This window comes from Ambystoma mexicanum, chromosome 7p, assembly GCF_040938575.1.
Source record: "Ambystoma mexicanum isolate Mex_15411 chromosome 7p, UKY_AmexF1_1, whole genome shotgun sequence".
In the NCBI taxonomy this organism is placed as follows: Eukaryota; Metazoa; Chordata; class Amphibia; order Caudata; family Ambystomatidae; genus Ambystoma; species Ambystoma mexicanum.
The window spans coordinates 270,527,236-270,550,653 of record NC_090939.1 but is presented as its reverse complement, the minus strand read 5'-3'; the positions used below and the strand labels follow the sequence as shown (position 1 = coordinate 270,550,653).

The window sequence follows — 23,418 nt, the reverse complement described above, 5'->3', positions numbered from 1 at the left end:
AGTCAAAGGAAGAAGACTCTCCGGACTGGAGATCTCCTCTGTCGTCGGGAAAAGTGGTGAGACGGTTCAGCAGGGCTCCACTGGTGGTGACGTCGTTGCAGGTCGGCTCAGCTTCTCCCTCCTCGGATTCTTTAGGTCCTGTGGCGACTTCTGAAGTTCCAGCCCCCAAAGCCCTGCTTTTATGCAGAAAACCCCCATTCATCAGTCCTAGCTGTCACTCAAACATGCTAAGTAGTGAGCCAGGTGGCTCAGCACTGGGCCAATCACACCAGAGTGCGACTTGAGTTGCCAAGGCAACTCAGTCCAGGGTGCCTAAACCCCCTCCCACACCTTTTGTGGTACCCAGACAAGAGTGGCACCACTTTTGGAGGCTTCTGTGGAGAAGCCCGCCAAAAAGTGGAACAAAGGGCTCGACTTGGGTTGGAGTCACAGAAGCGAACACAAACGCCATTTTGGAATCGAGTTTCGGCAAAAAATACCAACCGGTGAATTTATATTAATTTAATAAACCAGCGGTATGTTCGAGGCTATTTTAAAAAGTGGTAGCCTCGAACAATGGGAAAATCCCATAGGAATATATTTGCGGTCGAATATAAAAAGTAGTATCCACTGCCACCAGCCAAAACTCGGTCGGGGGTACTGGAAAGTGCCCCCTCGAAAAACAGACCCCGGGGCAATCGAATTGCCCCGACCAGTACGTCCACAATATGATGGTTTGTACTGGTTCTGTTCACAATTTAAGACTAGTAAAGCCAATGGTGACTTTACCTGCCCTGGGAGACAGTAGTCAGTCCCAGGGTATGGAGTCTATGTTTGGGGGTCGCTACGACACCCCTGTGTTACTGCACAGAGGGTGCTGTGTAACCCACATACCAAAAACACAGGAAGCCCTAGGGGGTAAAGGACCCCATAGCCCAAAAAACACATACAAAGTCAAAGGAACACCTCAAATCATGAGAGTGGGAGAAAGAGTCTCACTCTTAGCAGGAGAAAAAAATCCCAAAAATCCAGCAAAGCTGCTGGGGGGGACTCACTAGGTTTGGGAAATTAGCCTTTACAGAGAATTCTCCCTAACAAACGTGACGTAAATTGTGAACCCCGGTCTGATATGATGTGTTCGGGAATGCTGTGAAGGCGTACAATGTTCTGGAGGAAGAGATCCACCAGTGTCAACAGCACCAGTGTCTACGGCTTTTCCCCATGTCACTAGTACATCCTTCTGAAAAGACCGGAAAGAGCCTACTAGTTTCAGTGGACACATATAGTTACGCCACTTTCTTCAGGGCTAGATTGCAGAACGATTCTGAGTGTTGCTTAGCTCGTTTTCATTTGCAGCGTATCTATGACCTAAAAAGTGTACCCCACCCTACTCTTTTGTTGCGATTTTTTTCAATAATAGTTCTTGAGAGGGTGTGGATTTATTTGGTGGATCTCTTCATCCTGGATGCCCCAATTGCTGGTATTCCATCATACCTTGCATACAAATGGGGGTTCTGTTTCCTTCTGCTGTCCGGACAAATCCTTCCAACAATTTGAGGAAGGAGATGGACTGAACCACAGTTTTAGTTCAAGAAAGCAGAAACATACTGTGGAATCTATGGGGTTGTAATCCTGTCTAGAAATATCTGGCAGTAATCCTGTTCTGCTGTGTCGTTCACTTCACCCACAGACACCAACTGAACAGTTCTCTTTTATTTTCTTGTTTCTTCTTTTTGAAAGGGGACATTACCGTGTTTGTTATAAAATAAAATATAAGATTTACATCCACTTGTTTATATTTTTATACCTTTCTGCCAAACAAAGAAAACAAATAAAGTAAATGAACTTCTTCATTTGTAAGGCAGACGACACATGCCCTGATGGTTATGGCATGTGCCTATTAAATTAAATCAATTCTGAACTAATATACCGTTCTCCCAGAGTGTGGTAGAAGACTAGTGATAGGGCAACTTTCTTCTCTGCTATCCCCTAACCCTAGATAAGCGGAGCAATCGGCGCAAACTAGGGCAAGAAACACACAAGGGCAGAGTTCAGTATGGTTGAAGGGCAAGTTGGTCATTGGATATGGACCATGGCTTCATCCCAATCCGTCCTTATTCCGAAATAGCGATGCTCCAAAGCCTTCTTTTCTTCGTTGTCAGCGGTTTTGTCAGAGCATGCTGTTCTACATTTTGCTACCCCTTTCAAAAACACCTGGCAGCTCTGCAGACTTTTACAAACCTTGAGGCCTAGCCCATGCGAAAAATGAAACATTTTTATAACTCATTTTCATTCATTCTATCCATATTTCACTCCTCCTGCTAACGTTATCTGGGCCCTGTAGGCTCATTCACACCTTATTTTTATAATGTGTCCCATTCTGCGTTTTGTCGCACAGAATATGTGAATCTCATTTTTAGCCTGCATGGACCCTTGACGGACAGTAGACAGCTGGTGAGTGAGTTTGTGTGCTGCCAGTGCTTAGCCTTAGTGATGAACACCGCGTAAGCACCTGTAGTCCATTTTTAGAATCTCACAAGCCCCATACTTCTGGGAAAGAGGGCGAGTTTGACTCGTAAACCACACTGAGATTTTACAATGCCTAGGACATTTACAAATCTATCCAGCTAATAGTTAATTGAGCCTTATATTTAAACAATACCTGCCTTCTTCAGTGCCTGACAATGTCTGTATATGTGATTGTATTTGCATGAGAGAGCCTTCCCAGTGCCCTTCCTCCCTCCTAGTCCATTATAGCACCTAAACGAGGTCTTGCCTAACTCTAAAGCGCTTGGGGGTTCAGGAGGACCCTGGTTCCTCCCCAACATTACTACCAAGCATGCAGTGACCGGTACATTCAAAATGTCATCCCCTCTAATACATTCTACAGCCACCCTTTCTTGCTCGATAGTTGAGATACCTTAAATTCCTGAATTTTGAAAACCTGCTACATTATGGCCTAATAGGTTTAGCTAAGTTTAAAATTTGATTCAATAGCATGAATGATGTGCAAAGTTCACACCAGAATGAACATTTGTTGTCCAGTTACCAGATCTATCAGATGCTTCCTCCAGCTCAAAAGACGGATTAGAGCAATTTTCTTCCAAAGTGGAGTTTAAAATTGGCAACTACGGACTACGCAGTATACAACTATTTAACTTCCCGGCACCATTGGGATGCAAAAGTACATAAACCCGCACAGGTTCACGCATAGCTTCTGACGGTACCGAAACAGCAAGTACATAACCCTGCACAGGTTCACGCATAGCTTCTGATGGCACCGAAACAGCAGCAAGATCCGAATTTACCGCAGGTTGTGACCCTCGAATCGATGTCCGAAGTTGCACACTCCATCAACTTCCTGTCGGAACATATCACTGATGCACACGATTCATCTGTAAGAGCATTAACCACTGCTTCCACCATTTTAGACCTCAAACAATTGAAAGAAGCAGACAAATGTAGCCCCAACGGTTTAGTGTTAATGGGGTCGCTCAGAGAACACACCGGGAAGATGCAGGTGATTTGTGGAGGCATCAGTTCCCAAGAACATTAACGTAGACTATATGACTTTAGCAGGGCACTAGTCCCTATTCTGGCGTAAGTCGTAAGGACAAACATTACTAACAGTAGTCACATGTGCAGAGGTACTTGGAGCAGAATCAGCTGTGCTTGCAGAACACGTAGCCAAAGTACAAACAGGAAGCCAGTCAGCTGGCGATAGCTGCCGCCGCGCGGTCACACTGTCAGATGACTATGTGACGGCGATGATGTTTAGCGCACGCCGCTTCAGTATCTCAGATGTATTAAATGCTCTCCAGGAGCATCTCAAAGGGTGGGTTAAGCACTTCAGTCACTGAGCAGCTTACTGGAGACCGTAGTCCACGCCACTTCAGCCAAGGTAATTGTCAAACTAACAAAGAATTTGTGTATTTACCTGGGTTTATTGGTGGTGTTCTGTGTGGACTCGTCATTGTAGCCCTAGACCATTCACCCCCCCTCCTGAGTCTAGGCCTCAATGCTCTGTTAGTTACCTTAATTGGGTTTGGCTACACTGTAGTGTCTTTCCTTTTCACCATAACAGGTTGGCTTCCCAAAATCTACCCCCAGGGCTGATTGTGGACATCCATCTTAATACAAGGTAATTTACGACCCGAGTTGAGCTAAACCATTCTCTTATGTGCTATATATTCCTGTTCAACTTGCCTGATTTGCATCACTCACTACTAAGTACAGATTTTTGCTGTCAGTTTACCCCGTTCTTCTTGTATCTGTATCCTAAACTGTGATCTATATGATACGATGTTAGTAGTATAAATAAACATTTCAAATGTTCTTCTTTGATTCCAGGTGGTTCGAAACAAGGACATCAGTAAGACACAAAAAGTGCACTTCTTCACTTCAAATGTTTTAAATCAGATTGCTTCCCTTTATCGCTGGAATGGGATTGTTGATGTCAGCACGGATGATATAGAGGTACTCAAAGATAATGCATATAAATTTCACAGTGTTAGAAAGGTATTAGAGGGATTTTTTGCCAGATATATGTAATGGCACACTTGTACACTGCTTAGGAAAGACCAAGCAACCTTCCAGAAGATGGTCACTTCAGCAAACATTGAGTCGGAAGGCATTCATTTAATAATTACACTTGTGAAGGTTGTTTTGGCATTATTGTGGAAATGTTCGTTTTTTTTTTTTTCAAATAAATTTGTATGAACTGTTTTCAGAGAAACAAGTAAACAGTACCCTTTCCCTACATCTCCCCACGCAGCCCCCTCCATTCCCCCCCAGACCCAAGAGATCCCTAGACTAATCATCGAAGACACAAGAAATAGAGACATATTGCATGTTAGACCGACCAACCTGCCAAGGTGGGTCGTTAGCTAGTGTCTCAAATCTGCCACTCCGACGGATAGCTGCGATAGACCTCACAAGTCCGACTCGTCCTGTGGGCGAATTATGCCCAGTAGTTCCATAGCCTTGGGGTACCAGGCTCTGCGGGCACCCGCTCTTAGGTATGCCAGTAAGTTGGACCAGTCCGAAGTGAACCGCAAGTGTTCGTCTTGGATAGAGTAGGTAAGCCACTCCAAGGCCACCAACTACCAGAGTTTAGCAACCCATTCGTGTTCCTGAGGAGGCATCTTCGATTTCCATTTTCGGGCCAGGACCAGGGCCGCTGACAGCATCATTATCACATAAAGCTTGCGGTCAGCCTTAGAGGCAAGGGTTGTCAGCATCCCGTTAAGGCCTAATATGTCAAGCCCTCTATTTTGTCCTGCCCTGACCCGCAATAGCCAGGTAACCGCACGCTGGACCTGAGTCCAGAAGGGATCTATTTTTGGGCACTCCCACCAAATATGAGCCCAAGAGCTCACTGGGGCCGCACTCCCTCCAGCATAACCATGAGACATTAGGGTATATTTTGTTTAACCTAACTGTGGTCAAGTGCCATTTCAACATCAGTTTCAGCCACATCTCCCGGATTTGGATGGATCTTGTAAGTTTCGGGATCTGAGACCACAGAGTAACCCATGACGATTCTTCTATTCCCGTCCCTACGTTCCGCTCCCATCTGACCATATATTTCGAGGGCTGCAAGGTTTCTCCCCGTTTAATACATTTATAAATGGACGCCACAACTCCCTTGTCACCCGTATCCGTGTCTAAGTACTTTTCGAAAGGGGTAAGGGACCCCTAAGCCTGCCTAACCAAAGGCTGGGAGACCCAATGCCTGATCTGGAGATTTCTCCCCCACGCCAAAGTCTTTCTTACACTGCCCAAATTGTTTAAGCTCAGGACCCACCAACATATCGCGCACCATCCGGCAGCCCCCATGGAACCAAGGATCAAAGGCCAACGTATTGGTAATTGCTGGGGTAAATTGAGGGTTACCATGTATGGGGGTGTACGGGGATGGGAACGTGGTAATGTGCGCCCTTTTAACTGCATGATCCCAAGCGTCGCCCGTAGTCAAAGTTATATCACTGCAATACATTTGGGAAGGTCTATCAGGCCTCGGCAACCACAGGACTCCCTCTAGGTTCCCTCCCACCACCGCCCTATGCGTTGGCCTCCACACTTTCCCTCTATCATTTCTTTGCCAGTTTCTGAGAACACGAAACTGTGCGGCCAGATAGTATACCCTAAAGTCCGGCTCCCCCACACCACCCCAATCCGGCAGAGCTTTTTCGATTCCACACAAAACGATTGGTTATTCTCTGGATGGCCCTAAAGAAGGTCGCCGGGACCCGGACGGGGAGGGCTGAAAAATTATATAGGAGCAGGGGCAAGATCGCCATCTCTAAAGCGCTAATTCTACCCAGACACAATCTCCAGGGGCCCCCAGTCCACCAATTTCGACTTCACCTTCTGGAGGAGTGGAGAGAAATTTGCCTTGTATAGAACCTCTATCTATGGTCTTGGTCAGATGAATTCCCAGGTACTTTAACAAAGTATCCATCCATCTATAGTCATAGGCCTGCCTGAGGTCGTGCACCGTGCTAGAAGACAGAGAGAGAAGGAGCACTTCTGATTTGTGGGTATTACTTTTTAGCCCTGGACTTGGCCAAACCTATCTAATTCCCTAGCCACCGCTAGCAAGGAGGTGATCGGTTGGGTTAATGACAAAATCATGTCGTTGGCAGCTACCTTGTGGACCTTACCTCTGAAAGGGACACCCTCTATATCTACAGCAGCTCTCACTGACGCCAGGAAGAGTTCTAGGTGAAGGGCATAAAGGAGAGGTGACATTGGACAAACCTGTTTTGTGCCCCTTCCTACCTGAACAGGAGCTGAAATCTGGCCATTTATTGCTAGCCAGATAATTGGGTTCCGGTAATCTGCCCTAACTCGAGTGATGAATCCTGGGCCAAACCCCATTTTGTCCATAGCGGCAAACAGGAACCCCCCCTCGACCCGATCAAAAGCCTTCTCGGCATCGATCGCCAGCAGAAGGGCTGGGATGTTCCTTTTCTGTGTCTTTTCGACCAGGTGGGCCAGTCTTCTAACATTATCGGATGCTTGCCTGCCTCTAATAAAGCCCGACTGGTCGTGATGTATTAGTTTGGGGAGGATTGCCTCAAGGCGATTGGCTAGTACTTTGGTATGGATTTTGGCATCCACATTGATTAAAGCTATTGGACGGTAAGATCCACACTCAGTCGGGTCTTTGCCCTTCTTGTGAATCAGGATAACTTTAGCTTTGTTCATAGAATTGGGGAAAACCCCTGTGGAGCCTATATAATTGAATAATTTGTTAAGAATGGGTATGAAGACTTCTTTATGTATCTTGTAAAATTCAGATACAAACCCATCTGGGCCTGGGGCTTTGCTGGACGGTAGGTTGTTAATTATCCTTCTAACTTCGTCGATGGTTATTGCAGCTTCCGGCGCCTCCCTTTCGTCTTGCGAAATCTGTCGACAGTTTGTCACATGTAGATGGGCCTCCTGATCCGCGAGTGTGGGCTTGCTTGACCTATAGAGGTCCGTGTAAAATTTGCTAAATTCTGCCTCTATATCGATATTCTTGGTGTAGAGTGCCCCTCCCTCCCCCTTTATTTTTAAGATAGTTTTATCGCCTGCCTCCCTCCTTAGCTTTCTGGCCAGTAGGCGGTCCGACTTGTTACCTTTAACATAGTACCTTTGACGCAGCCTGAGGAGATTACGCTCGGCCGCCCTTGTTTGCAAAACGTTCAGCTGCCCTCTCACTGCCCTATATTCCCTTTTACTAGCTGCTGACACTTTGCCGCCCATACGGGCCATGACGTCTTTGAGTCTGGTTTCTAATTGTTGCTCCTCCAGTCTCAACTCTCGTTCTCTTCTGGCCTTGATTGCTATGATCCTCTAATTGTGGCCTTGAGGGCGTCCCACCAAATTTGAGGGGCCGTGCCATTCCAATTGTTGTGGTTGATATATTCCACAACTTCTCGCTCTACTTCCTTAACCAGGATTGGATCTTTGAACAGCGAGGCCGGGTACCTCCATTTCCAAATCCCTTGGGGTCCCTTTGGTCTAGTTAATAAAAGGGTGAGTGGAGCATGGTCTGCTAGGGTAATTGTCCCTACCTCCAAGACTATGGCTCTTCCCACAACAGGTTTTGAAAGCCAAACATAATCTATACGTGAGTATGACCTGTGAGCGTGAAAGAAGGTGTATCCCTCAACGTCGCCATGAAGTTCCTGCCAAGCATCAACCAAGGCCAGATCCTGCATCTTCACCAGGTCCCCGGATGGCCCCCCTGTGCCCCCCAAGAAGTAGAACTGCTATCCTTCAAGGGGTCCCAGGCTATATTAAAATCTCCCAGTAGCAGGATATTAGCCTTAGCAAATTTCCCTAAACGGGTGAGAATGTTTTGAATAAAGGAGTCCTGAGCCTGATTGGGAGCATACAGGTTTGCCACCGTGAAGGACTCCGCCTTCCCCTCGAGTATCACCGGTAGGTACCTTTCTTGGTTATCCTTCTGCATGCCCTTGATGGTCAGGTCCAGCCCATCTTTCAAGGCGACCAAGACTCCACCCCCCACACCCTCTTTTTGCTTGCTTGTGTGGCCTGAAGCACTCGTGAGTATCCCCGGAACCTTACCCTATGGGTGTCGCTAGACTGCACATGGGTCTCCTGCAGAGATACTACATGGGGTTGTTCCCTCCTGAGAAACCTCTCCACCTTCCTCTTAACCTGGGAATTGAGCCCGTTCACATTTAATGAAAGGAACTTCAACGCATCCATGCTAGCCATATGAGGAATTTGTGAGACTCCTTTTTGACCCAGCGTGTCCCCCTGGCCTCGACGTCTCTTGCATTTGCCCTATGATGTGCACTCTCAATCTGCAGCCCGCTGGTTGGGGCCTCAATTCATGGACCTAGGATCTTCCCACCCCAACTCCCCAACCCCCCCCCCCCCTCCGGGCGAATCTGGCTTGCGCCAAGCCCCCCTCGTGATGCCCATACGAGAGCCGAACTCAATAACTAACCCAGAAACACCCCACACAGGATTTCCCAATCCCATTCCAAGAGCTCCTCCCTCCCCCCTCCCTGCTGGCCACACACCCTCTAATGAACCTCTAATAAATCGCCCACAAACAATTAAAATTCAACATTGGCTAGCGCCCTCCCTGGGCTAGAATTTGGGCCACAATCCACTCTTCCATTCCTCACGATCCGTTGGGGGTGGCTTCCCGCCCCCAGAGAGCATACCCCGACAGCATTGTTGATGGATTTCCTGGCCGCGGGGCCCAATCTCCCCTCCTCACTCACTTGAGCTTAATCGTAGACCATTCCCATGGTTTGCGTCCGACAGGCTGAGCCGCCGCTGCAGGGACAGAAATCTGCTCCTCTAGGCCCAGCAGGGCCAGCCCCTGATCGCAGGTTGTGATCTTGTGGCGGGAGCCCTGCCAGAGGAAGGTCAGACCGAACGGGTGAGCCCATCTATAGCGGATTTGCTGAGAACGCAGGAAGGACAGTACTGGGCTCATCCGTCGCCTCTTGATTAGCGTTATCTGTGCCAGGTGCTGGTATAGAAAGATTTTGTGGCAATTGTAGGTAATGTGTGTGGCCCTTCTCGCCTTTTCCAGAACCCTCTCCTTTACTGTGTAATTGCGGAAGGCCACCAACACGTCACGCAGCCTTGATCCTGGCTCCGGTCTTCGCGGACCCACTCTGTGGCCCCTTGTCCATCTGTTTTTACCCTGCTGCTGTGATTTTCTCTACCAGTTTGCCCATAAACTGCGACAGCACCGCCTGGGAGACCGGCCTATGCTGTTCATCCTGGGAGAAAGGTGCCTCCTTATCCTCCAAGCATTGGCCCCTCTCTTGGATCACTGGGGTCTCCAAGTCTTTTGGCCAGAATTTCGTGAGGGGGCCGTCTGTCGCTTTTCTGGGGCCTTTCCCTGGATCTGGAGTCTCTTTACCCTTATTTCTGGACATCTCTGCGCGGAGGGCGTGGGGGTGGTGGCAGATTGTAGGGTGGCGAGATGGCAAGTCCCCTCTTCCAATCTAGTGATTCTGATGCGAGAGCCGGCTTTCTGCAGTCTTGTGAGCTTGTTTAATTGCATGGGCCCCCAAACCGCTGGGGGCCAAGTGCTGCTTAATAGTGTCTGCGAGGCGGCTCCTCCCTTCTGGCACCCAGGAGATGCGGGTGGTTCTCTCCCTTGGAACCGGTGCTCCGCAGCACCCCTTTCCTGTCCAGCTGGGCCCCGGGGGACCCCGCCGGGGCAAGGGGCCACCCAGGCCATCCAACCTCCCGCCTCGGGGCCTACAGCTACACCCCACTCCCTCAGGAGCAGCGCTCACCCTCCGGGCTCAGCCGCTCCCCTGGGGGCCGCCCCGCTCACACTCTGCCGCCGGGGTCAAGGCAGCTGTAGACGTGGGTCCGTGGGTGAAGGGACCCCTCCTCTCCGGGGGCCGCACCCCCGTTATATGGGGAAAAGTCCTGCGCAGCGAGCCTCACCCCAGCCCCCCACCGGGTCGTTCCGCGTACCTCTTCCGGCCTCGTCCACTGGAGCAATCTCCCCGGGGCGCCTCCTCCGATGCGGGCAGGGGCAGACCGCGCCCCCTCCTTGATGGTCCGCCGCCAAAGCTGCACACTCGAATCCGGAGGCTGCTGGTGCTTTTCTTTCGGTGCCGGAGCACCACTCCGTCAGGTGCGGATTTCAGGGAGCGCTGCGCGGGCCCAGCCTCCACCTGCCCAGATGAGTTCGCGGCCGAGCCCTCTCAGCTCTCACGCCGCCGGCAGCTCCGCTCCCAGGGGGCCGCCCCTGCTCCAATGGCCCGCTCCACCTGCTTGGGGTGCCGGGGAGGGCTCTATCTTGGGTGGGCGGTGCAGCAGGAACCAGCAGGTCGGGAACCAGGGGCGCGACGTCCTCACCCAATTGCAGCCATCTTGGAATCCTTGGAAATGTTCTTTTAATAGTCATGTGTGGGATGGTTCTATGTGTACCTAGTTTTGGACTGTTTCAGCTCAGCCAAACCTAGGCTTTCCTTTCTCGCACCCCTACTTGGGTTGTTTTGCTTCTTTTTCCTGCAGTGTGGTTGTTCGATCCTGCCTGGGCCTTCCTCACCATGACGTGGGGTGTTCGAGCCTCTTAACACGGCTTGTGCTCTTCCATGCTTGGTCCACCCACCTCCCAGTTCCCCTGACGCACTGTTTACCTGTCTCGCGGTGGGAGGTTCTTTGGGGAAAGCACTTGTGCGGTTCCAGCTTCTCAGGTTTTCTCTGTGGTGGTTTACTGGCTTTGGTTTCACCGCAGCACGCCGGTTGACCACGTGTTAAGCGGTCGCGCCACTTATTAGTGGTTCCCGTTTCTCTGGTTTGTTCTGCAGCCATGCGAGTTGTCTCGGTACTTTCCGGCAGGGTTTGTAGGAGCCGGTTGACCACGTGTCTGGCATTCGCGCCTCTTCATGTGGCAAGGCTGAGCTTCTCGGGCTCTTGGTTTTGCTGTAGGAATCAGCACTCCGCGGGGTTCTGTAATGTCTCGCATTCCACTTAGGAATATCACATGGTGTTGTGAGGTCCGGGGCAAAAATGTGGTTAGGCCCCCCCCTTATGATTTTTTGCACTGGGCAAGCGGCAGCATAGGCACAAATGGGAGTTGCAAGAAATCTCCCCTTGCGTTTGAGTAGCGAAACCCAAATATTTATTATTACAACTGTAAATCATTGATTTACAGCAAAGGTATGTTTTCTAGAAAGGTTTATTCCAGACTAACTTTTCTATCCTAAGCATATATATATATATATACAGGATGACATGACGGCGTGTGGTGCGTGACGCCATCATTAAGGAGCGCCCTGTCTCTGTGTGCGCATTAAAACACATATCATACACAATGACAGGTAGATAATGTTCTGTGGTGGCTGGTGAATTTTTCAACTCGAGCGGCTTAAATGTTTGCATCAATTATGCAGGATCTATGCAGCACAGTAAGGGGGCCTAAACCAAAGAAGGGGTGCTTGAGAGCGTTTAACTCCCCCAAGAGAGTTTTTGAGACAATGCAATAAAATGGTGCATTTTACAGTATTTTCTTTAAAACATTTGGTAAAAAGTCATTCAGTTTGCAATTGGTTTTCTATGGTAGCACATGGAAAGACCCAATAGATGGAAGTCACTAACCATGCACAGGAGCATTTTCCAATTCATTTTCATGCCGCCTTTGCCACTGACATATGCAGTATAAATACCTTTTCATGCTGGCTGTTCCCATACATGTACATGCAGGCTGTACCAATATATGCCAGTATTACCATATAAAGACTCAGCCGGTAAAATATACCATGCCACAGAAAGTATATCCAGACTGGCTATACCAACGTAGGCCATTGTACCATGTAATCACACTTACGTTTGCTTTTACCATTAATCCCCAGGACAAAAATGACATGACACGACACGCATATTATATATGGCCAGGTGGAGCCACCAATGCAAGCTAGTCTAGCCACATTATAATATTAATCGTGATTGCTTTGCTATGATGCCAATTAAATATAATGCCATACCACATTAAGAAATCATATGCAGACTGACGCTACTACTGTGTCTGTACATGCTTTCTTTTTTTTTTTCAACATGGCTTTTATTGGCATTTGTATATAACCAAAGCATTATACCTTTTACTGGCTTACTTTTAAGAACAAAATAAGAGAGATTGCCACAAGAGAACAAAACAAAAAATTATGACAATAATAACGCCTCAACTGAGACTAACTTAGGTTTGGGTGGAAGGTGTTCCGGAGGGGACCGGTGGGGGTTGCAGTTGCACATCTCAGCTCTACAGAACTTCGTACATTGCTTCTTAATGTAATGTTTCACTTGCCATCAAGGGTAAACAAACCTGCTGTGTTAATTACATGGCTTTACTGGCCTACATTCGGTGTGGTCCAGTTTAGCCACGTAAAAGCACTTATATTTGCTTTACCCTTGGTGCATGGTTCAATGCATCAAGGGTAAAGTAAAAAAAAATTGCCATGGCCCTGGCTGCCCATCCCTACATTTAGGGGCCCCACAGGGCTGCTAAATTTAGGGGTGGTGCTGACACTCCCATACAACACTTTCACCCACCATTGCCATAACAAATGCACCATTGACACCAACATAAACACCAACATACATACTGTGAGGAGTCAGAAATACGAGACGGATAAGTAAGATAGTGTTTTGTCACAAGTTGTTGGGTAAGATTTTCATATCCATGATCAATCTTCCTGGAATGTGTCAACGCCAGAAGCTTTTGCTTTTACTGGTGGATTATTTTCCCCAATTCCCTGTGGCCCTTGTGCAGAGCACAGTCTTCCGAATTCTGAATCTCGCTGAAACTTCGTGGGCATCCTACTGGATCTCCAGAGGCACGATTCCAGTCCGAAAAGTCCCCTCACCAGAGTGCTGGCCCTTGCACACAACGAGAATCCGACCAGCGATATTCTGTCTGTCTTCTTTGCTCCTGAAAAAGGTGCCAAATCCACAGAGCCGCATCCAGCCACGAGGAAAACCTTGCCTAGAGCCTTCCCTGTGATCCTTGATGCAAATGTCCTTCCAGGGTCCTGTCTTCTTGTTGAAGGAATTCAACAACCAGGATTTTGACCGCAGATCCTGAAGTCATCCTGCTGCAAAATCTTCTCTGTAATGTCGTTTATATGATCTCTGATAGTACATATTTCACCCAAGATTTTTCTGGGCCTACTTGTATTTAAATAAAAAATGTATTTTTTACAATAAATAGTGTTTGTGTTCCTTTGGACCCACTGTATTACAACGTTTCCTCCTTGGATAAGCCTGGCTGCTCTATCTATGCTACCCAATACTTGGGTGGTACAGCCTTATACTAATAGTGGAGTCTTGTTTTGTCTCAGTTGAATGGTTTTACTAAGCTCTTCGTTGTATTTCAGAAAAACTGTCATAACACAAGTAGCCATTTTATTAAATAAGGGTTAGAAAAATGCCTCGCTTTCCCTAAACGAGCGTGAATTTCCCTACCTGTCAAACTAAGACTAAAGGAAAACACTCTAAAAAGGTTTCTGTTCCTCAAACTTATACATACAACAAAATCATACAGGTATCGAATGGCCAATCAAACTCAACAATATAATTGAACATGTATCCTTGTAACCTGGGTCGGATCCCCTTCTCAAGATTAATGCAGGATTTTCCATATCCGAGTTCCAATCAAGAAAGGGCTTTTCAATATCCAATGTTTTCTCCAAATGTAATACAAAGTTATCTTCACTACATAAGTCTTTCACTTGGCATTTGGATATGTTAAACAAGATGAATCACTCTTCAAATATGATTGTTCAAAGTTTCCACAAGCTCCTGCTCAATAAAACAACTTTGTCTTCTCATTTCTGATCAGTTTTCAATATAACTTCTCTTCTTTGTAAAACCACCACTTTCAGATGTCTTCTTTATAACCAATAATGTTTTGTCAGGATGGTTTTACCACAGTTCAAAATCATAACACATTAGTGGATTAGTGGACTTGCCACTTTCTTTTCCACCACAATCTTTCTCCACAATGCAGTACTTCCATGTTTTCTTCCGGGTCCACTAACCTGCCAGGACTAACACTAATCATCCCTTTCCTGGTATACCTGCCTGCCAGGATACATTTCCTAACAATACTACAAGTACTTTGTGGAGAAACTTGCTTCACACTTTATGAAAAGTCTTTTACTTTCAACAGCATTGAGGTACACAACTTCTTTCATAAGGGTTCCATACACATCGACACTGTTTGTTCCACTGATGTTTGCCACATGTAATGCAGGTTATATTCCTGTCCCTCTTGATGATTGCTACAATCAGGGCTTCTCTCCTGCCACCTTTGAGTGCCTTCCACTACACCAGTTAACTACTGGTAATGTCTTTTGTTCGTTTCCCTTTTATTCATTATTGCCCTTCTTTAGATTAGGCAATGCTGGTTGTCTTGTTCAAATATTGCCCCCTCTTTACTTTGGCGATTATGGTTATCTTTCTTCATTCATTATCTCTCAATACAAGTGTACTTCCAAAAAGGCTTTAATTCAATAGTTCATATTCAAAAGGCTTATTTCCAGTCAGCGGTCTGTTACAGAGTACCCCGGTGTTACCTAGCATAGGCCAACACACTTGGTTTTCCGAGCGCTTCCATCCGACACATTGCTGTATCAGCTTCTTCTTCTCGCGTTAGGACTTGGGCTTCTGACAGCTGTGGTCACACTCCCAGTGATTGCGCCTTTTATACAGGGAGTTTGCTTCACTCCTTGCGTATTCCGGTGCTCGCTAGCCACCAGAGCACAGCACAGAATTTGGAGAGCTCCCCGCTCCCACGGGACAGCCAGCATCCACACTGCTTCCCGCTGCACAATCTCTGCATTTCCAGTTCCTTAATTTTAGGACTCTCCCGGCACTGCAACACTCCGGAAACACAGCAGCAATCCCAGAGTCCTCTTTCTGCTGCTCACACTGCTGATGTGTTCTAATGGCTTGCACCTGAAGGGGCTTTAAATATTCAAAGGTTCGCTCAGGTGTGGGTTATTAGAACCACTTGAATGCACACTGCAGTTCTGCACCTCTGTGTGCCTCTTCCTCGTCTCAGTACTTCGAACATTATGGGACTTGAAGTCCCTAATGTTCTTGTTCCTTTTTTCTACCGGTGCTTCAATTTTACAATCTGCCATTAAGATCGTGGGATAATTAGGGAAGTTGGTTAGGGGGTTCTCCCAATTTTCCTGGCCTTAGTCCCCTCCCATGTGATCCTCCCGCAGAACACCACCCCCAGGGTCAGAATCAGGAAGTGTCTGCCTTTCCCTGGCTACATGAGACGGTTCCCAGGCCAGGGTCTTTGGGATGATCACCTCTGATTCATCACAACATACACATTTTATTTAAATACACATATACATATTTGTTTAAAAAAAAAGAAAACACATATCTTGCATCCATGCACCCTTCATATGCCCCACACAGCCACGGGAGGACCGGATGGCCCTCCCTCCTCTCTGGCACATAGAGGCGATGCCTGACAAGACGGGGTGCTTCTCCTGTCTGTCAGCGAGTTTACATTGTGGGTCACCACAACATGAACACGCTGACTGTGAGGGGAGGACTCCTCTCCTGCCATTCTGTGTGTCTACGCTGTCAGCACAATAATTCCAGGGGATTGGTTCCTCCGACGTATTCCACATCTATGACAGGTAATCACCACGGCTGTGCTGCTTCGGAACATTTTCTGCATCCTGCGTCGATGACGTCGATATGCTGTCCTCGAGGGCCTCCGTCGAGCTGACATCACCAGATGTTAGAAGTAGGACGCACAGCGCCCATAGCCTCAGTTCCGTTTTTTCAACAAACGTGTTCGCTTCGGAGATCTCGGCGTGCCTCGGTTTTTCTGAGTATATTCTATTGGTTCTTCACCGGTCGCCTTCCCCGTTCTCGTCTGAGGACTCCGCCCATCGGCGGGTTGCTTGTCCCAACAAGCACTCTTCTCCTATGGAATGGGATGCATTTCGTACAGAGATGATGTCGATTTTTCAGTCACAGGGCTCCGTTCCATCCGTGCATTCGAAAGAAGCCAGCAGGGAATGTGCTAGGGCCACTGCTCGCACGCCTAAGGGCTCGGGTGGTCGGCGCGATCATCGGGCACCTTCTAGGTCCCGATCGGACAAGGTGGATCGCTCTAGTCATGCCCGCTCCAGGTCCCGATCCTCGGCGCCCTCGAGACCGTCAGAGCCTGTGTGGTCTTCGAAGAAGACGTCGACGCCATCGGTGCCATGTCCGTCGAGGGACTCTTTCAAGGCTCCACCTCCGTGGAAGTCATCAACGCCATCGGCACCAAAGCCGTCGAAGGACACGCTCTGGCTCCTCCCTCGAGGCCTGTGTCGACGCCCTCGACGCCTTTTGACGAAGCTTTATTGTAGGTACCCCGTGCATCTGTGGAAACCCCGACAAAGGCCCTGAAGAAGTCAGTGAGACCTGTCTTTGAGCCTTTTTCTGTGCCCTCCTCCAGGGATTTATTCCAGGTTCTGGATTATATTTCTGAGGTGGAGGAAAGGTCTGAGGAAGGTTTGGTTCCGGATGGGGTTCCTGACGAAATATTGTCTGGTCATAGCCAGATTGAAGACCGGCGTCAGTCTTTGCACGACGCCAGTGGTCTTGATACCTCCCCGGAGGTTGAGTTTGGTAGGCCTGAGCCTGGTACGCATGCTGACTCTTCTTACAGGCAGCTGATGTTGACAGAGTACTTGGGGTGGTCTGCGCCACCAGTAGATTTTCTGCAGGATGACCTGACCGATATCTTGGACCATGGTCCACCAACTGACCTGATAGTGCCATTCCATATGGCCTTGCAAAGAAGGGTGGTGGTGGCAGTGGGCAGTGGGTAAGTCGTTGCCGAAAACGTACCGCCCAGCCAGTGGCGACCCCGACTACTTATCCATGCACCCTACTCCGGAGAGAGTTTGGTGGTGCAGGCGGCTACGGCCCCAGCAAAACAGGCGTCGTACCCTACCATCCCTCCTGATAGGGACGACAAACGTTTTGATGGTTGGGCTGGCTTTGAAAGCAGCCAACTCTGTGTGTGCCTTAGCACGTTTCACTCACATTCTGTGGAATTGTTTCATTGGTGGCTGAACATATTCCCGAAGGGGAGGAACGGGATGGCTTTCTTGCCTTTGTACAGGATGGCAAGGATGCCATGTGTGAATCCGTTCAGTCGGGTCTGGACGTGGCAGACTGTGTCAGCCGGTTCATGGCGGCGAGCACCGTGATGTGCAGATTTGCGTGTTTGCGGAAGTCAGGGTTTGCTTCGGATGTACAATCCCGGCTTCTCAACATGCCCGTTGATGGTTGCAGACCTCCAAGGCTGGAGCGAAGTCGTTGAGCGCTGCAGTTCGCCAACCTCCGCCTTTTCGTCCTAGGGGACAGCAATGGAGGGGAGGTTCCTTTCGATACTACTCTACCTTTGGTAGATCGATGGGAGCTGCAAGTCAAAGGGGCCAACGTAGGAGTACCAGAGGTGGAAAACAAGGTACTTGAGGTGCCAAGGCCACTCGGGCAGTTGCCTCTTTGCCCTCAGGCACTGCCGCAGCCGCTTCAGCTCAGTCATGAGGCCATGTCCCATCGTTCGCCGGTTGGGGTGAAGGCTGGCGCAGCATCTTGTAGAATGACGTGCCATTACTTAAGATGTGTGAGTTCTGGAGATCATAGCCTACGGCTACTGTCTTCCTTTCGGGCAGAGGCCTCACGACAATCCACCAGGGAATCTCTCTTTGAAGAGTCTGGATCTGCTCCTTGCGCAGGAAATCAAATCCCTGCTCGAGAAAGGCGCCATAGAACTGGTGCCTGTAGCGGAGAGGAACAAGTGATGGTATTCCCCTTATTTTTTGATTTCGGAAAAAGATGGGGAGGGGGGGGAATTGAGACCCATCATGGATTTGCGTGGTTTGAACAAGCTCCTCAGGAAGGACAAGTTCAAGATGGTTACTCTCTCTCAAGTCCTCCAGGCCCTTCAACTTCAGGACTGGTTGGTGTCTCTCGACCTCAAGGACGCTTACTTTCTCCAGCATGGGGTCTGGCATGGATTCACATGCTCATGAATATTCCCCGTCGTCAGGCTGGGAATCCTCTGTAAAGAAAAATTAGTATCAGTTTCCTTTCTGATCTGTCTTTCGTAGTAGTAACCAATCACTGACCTCTGCATCATACTGACCACAGCCAATGATTGCCATCTCCCTAAGCCCCGCCTCTGGCAGCCATCTTACGATTTGGTAGCACCTTAAGTGGCAGTATGACCAAGTGAAGAGCCGCAGAGGGGTAGGCGGGAGGGTTCGCATGTGAATCCATGCCAGACCCATGCTGGAGAACAACAGTTACAGGTAAGTAACTTGTTCCTTCTCCAGCATGGGGTCTGGAATGGATTCACATGCTCATGAATAAAAGAATACATAGCAGTACACACATGCACAACCACGGGAGGTGGCAAAAGGCTCAACATTAAACATTACATCCAAAACTCAACATTAAGCAATTCTTACCTCCTCACCAGGCTCACCTTAAGCGAACAGGTTGCGCAGCACTGCTTGGCTGACCCTGGACTCCTCCCTGGAATCCCAAACGACGCAGTAGAATTTCGTGAAGGTGTGCGTCGACCTCCACGTAGCAGCCCTGCAGATGTCCAGCATGGGCACACCAGATAGGAACGCCGTGGTAGCTGCGATCGCTCTGGTGGAATGGGCTCTCGGACGGCCAGGCAGCGGTCGGTTTGCCAACCGATGACAGTACATGACACAGCCGGAGAGCCATCTGGAAATGGAAGCCTTCGAGAGAGCCTTCCCCCGATTGACAGGTCCAAAGTTCACAAAAAGTTGTGACGTCTTCCGAAAACTCTTCGTGCGGTCCACGTAGAACTTCAGCGCTCTAGCCACATCCACCGAGTGCAAAGTCTTTTCAGCCGGCGACAAAGACGATGGGAAGAAAACAGGCAACACCAAGGGTTTGTTGAAGTGGAAGTCCGACGGCACCTTGGGCATGAAGGAGGGGTGCGTCCTGAGCACTACCCTCGTGTCGTGACAAGTCAAGTACGGGGGCTTGCAGGAAAGGGCCTGGATCTCTCCCACCCGTCGTGCGGAGGTGATGGCCACAAGAAACGCTGTTTTCCACGAAAAGAAGTTCAACGGAGCTGATTGCAGAGGCTCGAACGGAGGTCCCATGAGCTTGGTCAGCACCACGTTGAGCTCCCACGCCGGGGCTTTCACCGGCGGGAACGATTTGAACAGTCCCTTCATGAATTCTTTCACCAGACGATCTGACCACAAAGACGTCTGTCCCGTGGTTCTGCTGTATCGGGAGATCGCAGCAAGATGAATCTTACAGGTAAGTAACTTGTTCCTTCTCCAGCATGGGGTCTGGCATGGATTCACATGCGAACCCTCCCGCCTACCCCTCTGCGGCTCTTCACTTGGTCATACTGCCACTTCACGTGCTACCAAATCTGAAGATGGCTGCCAGAGGCGGGGCTTAGGGAGATGGCAGTCATTGGCTGTGGTCAGTATGATGCAGAGATCAGTGATTGGTTACTACTACAAAATCGTGCCAGAGGCCAGGCTGCGGATGAGATCTCTGCAGTGGGATCTTAAGATGCCGTAGTCAGTCCTCTGGCAGCATGTCGGATCCCGTTCAGGTGCCGCCCTCGGTCGCCCAGGATCTCCTGTGGTGGGCCGTTGAAGGCAATCTGATGAAGGGGGCTCCATTTTGGCTACCCAGGCCGGAGGTGACGATCGTGACAGACGCATCCCTCACGGGATCGGGAGCTCATGCCAACGAGTTGACAGTCAGTGGTACCTTAACAAAAAGGGGGGGGTGGCAAGGTTACTTCCTCTGTGCAGGGAGGCGATGCAGCTCTGGTTGTCGGCCATTCAGCAGGAAATTTCGATCTCAGCAGTTCTTCTAGCCGGAGACGAAAACGCGGCGGCGGACGCTTTGAGCAGGCAGAGCACAGTCTCTCACGAGTGGGAGCTGGCTCAGGAGATTCTCCTGGAGATCTTTGCCCTTTGGGGGACCCTACAAGTGGATCTCTTAGCCACCAGTGACAACCGGAAGTGCGAAACATTCTGCTCACGGCAATTTCCTCCAAGAGGAGCCTTAGGGGACGCATTCGTAGTGGAGTGGTCCTTCCCTCTGCTGTACGCGTTTCCTCCAGTCCCCGTCATTCCGCAAGTGCTGCGGAGTTTCGGATCCCGAATTATCCTCATTGCTCCAGCATGGGCCCGGAGAACGTGGTACCCGGACCTTCTCGACATGTCCATCTGCCCTCCACATAGTCTTCCCTACCGAAACGATCTGCTCTCACGGGAGGGCCCTCAGGTTCTCCATCCAGAGGTCAAGTCCCTCAACCTTCATGCTTGGCTTCTGAACGGTTGAGGTATAAGGATTGGGACCTCCCTGAAGACGTGATGGAGGTGTTGCTTTCGGCCAGAAGGCCTGCAACAAAGTCCCTGTACCGTTGCTGGTGGAGAAAGTTCTGTCACTGGTGCAGGGTTAAGAATGTGGATCCTTTTTCATGTGCCATTCTTGTGGTTCTGTCTCTTTTGCTTTCATGGGCCCAGATGGGCCTGCAAGTGGGTACCATTAAAGGTTACCTGGCAGCGCTGTCTATTTTTAAGCGCTCGTCGGAGGAGTGTTCTTATTTTAAAATTCCTTTGATTTCTCAGTTTCTGAAAGGGCTCACTAATGTGTTCCCATCGTCACCTTTCCAGGTTCCTGGTTGGGATTTGAACCTAGTTCTAACATTCCTAATGGGAGCTCTGTTTGAACCTTTACATTCCTGTCCTTTGAGACTGTTGACTTTGAAAACTGTATTTTTAGTTGCGGTCACTTCCGCTCGCAGAGTGAGTGAGTTGCAGGCACTTTCCGTTAAGCCACCCTTCACGGTGTTCCATAAGGACAGGGTTGTCCTTAGGGTTTCTCCTTCTTTTCTTCCGAAAGTGGTGTTGGAATTTCATTTAAGCCAGAAAGTTATTCTTCCGGCTTTCTATCCTCCTTCGCATCCTGGTAAGGAAGAGGAGAGGCTACATAGGTTGGATCCTAGGAGAGCTTTAAGTTTCTACATTTGTCGCATGTCCCGGGTCAGAGTGGAGGATCAGCTCTTTATAAGATACACTGGAAGGCGTTTGGGACAAGCTGTTACTAAGCAGACTTTGTCTAGATGGATTATCTTGACAATTTCTGAATGTTACCGCTTGGCGGGGAAGGACGCTCCGGTAGGCTTACGGGCCCATTCTAATAGGGGTGTGGCTGCCTCTACTGCTCTGCAGAGGGGTGTTCCCATTCGTAACATTTGTGAAGCGGCCACATGGGCTTCTGTCCATACTTTTGTAAAACATTATTCCCTGGATTCTATCCATGGGCAAGATTTGGCCTTTGGCAAGGCAGTCCTTTATTCTGCAATTTAATTGTGCATTCTAAATTTCTACATTCTAAATTCTTTTCCCACCTCCATACGTTGGTACTGCTTTGGGAGTCTGTCATAGATGTGGTATACGTCGGAGGAACCAAACCCCTCGAAGAACAAATTACTTTCTTACCTGGTAACATTCTTTCGATGGGATGTTCCGACGACTTATTCCACATTGTTCCCTCCCAGCCTGCCCCTCTACAGAATTTCTTATTCGATTGTAGCTTCCGTTTCCGCAAGGCTTTCTGCAGTTATACTGGCAGAAGATTGGTGCCACACGTTCTGGGGAAAAAACTACAACTGAGGCTACGGGCGTCCTACTTACAACATCCGGTGATGTCAGCTCGACGGAGGCCCTCGAGGACAGCATATCAACGTCATGGACGCAGACGCTGAAAATTTTCCGAAGCAGCACAGCTGTGGTGATTACCTGTCATAGATGTGGAATACGTTGTCGGAACATCCCATCGAAAGAACGTTACCAGGTAAAAAAGTAACTTTTTCGTTGCAGCGGAGCTCCTTTGTGAGCCCTGCCGCTTCTCGTTATCTCGATGTTTGATGCAGGTCCAGAAAAACGAAGGCACAATCTGTCAATAGTAACCCCCATTGCTAGGCTCAGTTGCCACAAGAGTTACATGTAGGCATGACCACAACATGCTGGGGATGCCCCTTGCTCTGCAGCCTCTCCAGCAGGTGTTCTCTCCATTTCGTAAAATATTCCTCAATCATGTTGGATACCAATAGATGCAATGTAAAATGCACAAAGAGGTCCAGCGAGTGCCCCTGTCTCTTGGCCCCGTCTGCCAAATCTTCAACAACCTCCCTCCAAGACTCCATATCACAATTATGGTTCAAATCCCTTTCCCATTGGGTTTTGAGGTTTAACACCAGAGTTCCCGAGTTGTCCTTTAATAGGCGTAGGCCACTGATATTGCCTTTTTCCTTTTGACATTTACCTAAAGGTACGACCCCAAAGGTGAACTAGCTGGACCATCGGTAAACAGGGTCACTTCCTTAACTATAGGTATTTACAAAAGTCTTTGTCTAAGAGGTCGAACTGTCTGCTCATATTCTCAAGTGTCCCTGGTATCCCTTTCAAAACAATGTGCTAGCTACTCTTGAAAGCTCCTTTGCATACCTTGTACGCCAATAAACCAGGTGGTTATCTATCTGAATAAGGTTGTTGTGTCAAATTGGTGCTTGCAGTGTGAGGCCTGCTTTTATGCTTTTTGATTTAGGAATCCCACTCCAAATTGAGGCAGTGTGTGTTCGTATTACGTTTGTTGTCTTAAGGGCGTACTCTGATGGACAAAGTCTATTATGTTGTATGGGTGTAATAAAGTGTCTTCATATAAAAGCCAAAATTGATATTCTTTTCCCCATATAGCGGTTCTCAGCAACTGAGCTAGTTTGGTGGCCCAAAAATAGTTTCTCATGTTTGCTAATTTCACTTCTCCCTCCGTCTTATCCCCGTCTAATGTTCCCAGTCCAATCCTCGTTTATTCCCCTTCCATAAA

The 23,418-nt window shown here is 48.7% G+C and overlaps 1 protein-coding gene across 1 annotated transcript in view; it reads left to right on the top strand.

Annotated features, from left to right (window-relative positions):
* URB1 (URB1 ribosome biogenesis homolog) overlaps positions 1–23,418 on the top strand; it is a 2,274,827-nt gene that overhangs the window by 372,715 nt on the left and 1,878,694 nt on the right. Inside the window, exon 7 of the mRNA XM_069636341.1 lies at positions 4,330–4,455. Within this exon, the coding sequence (XP_069492442.1) occupies positions 4,330–4,455 (126 nt within the window). The remainder of the gene's footprint in view (positions 1–4,329; positions 4,456–23,418) is intronic.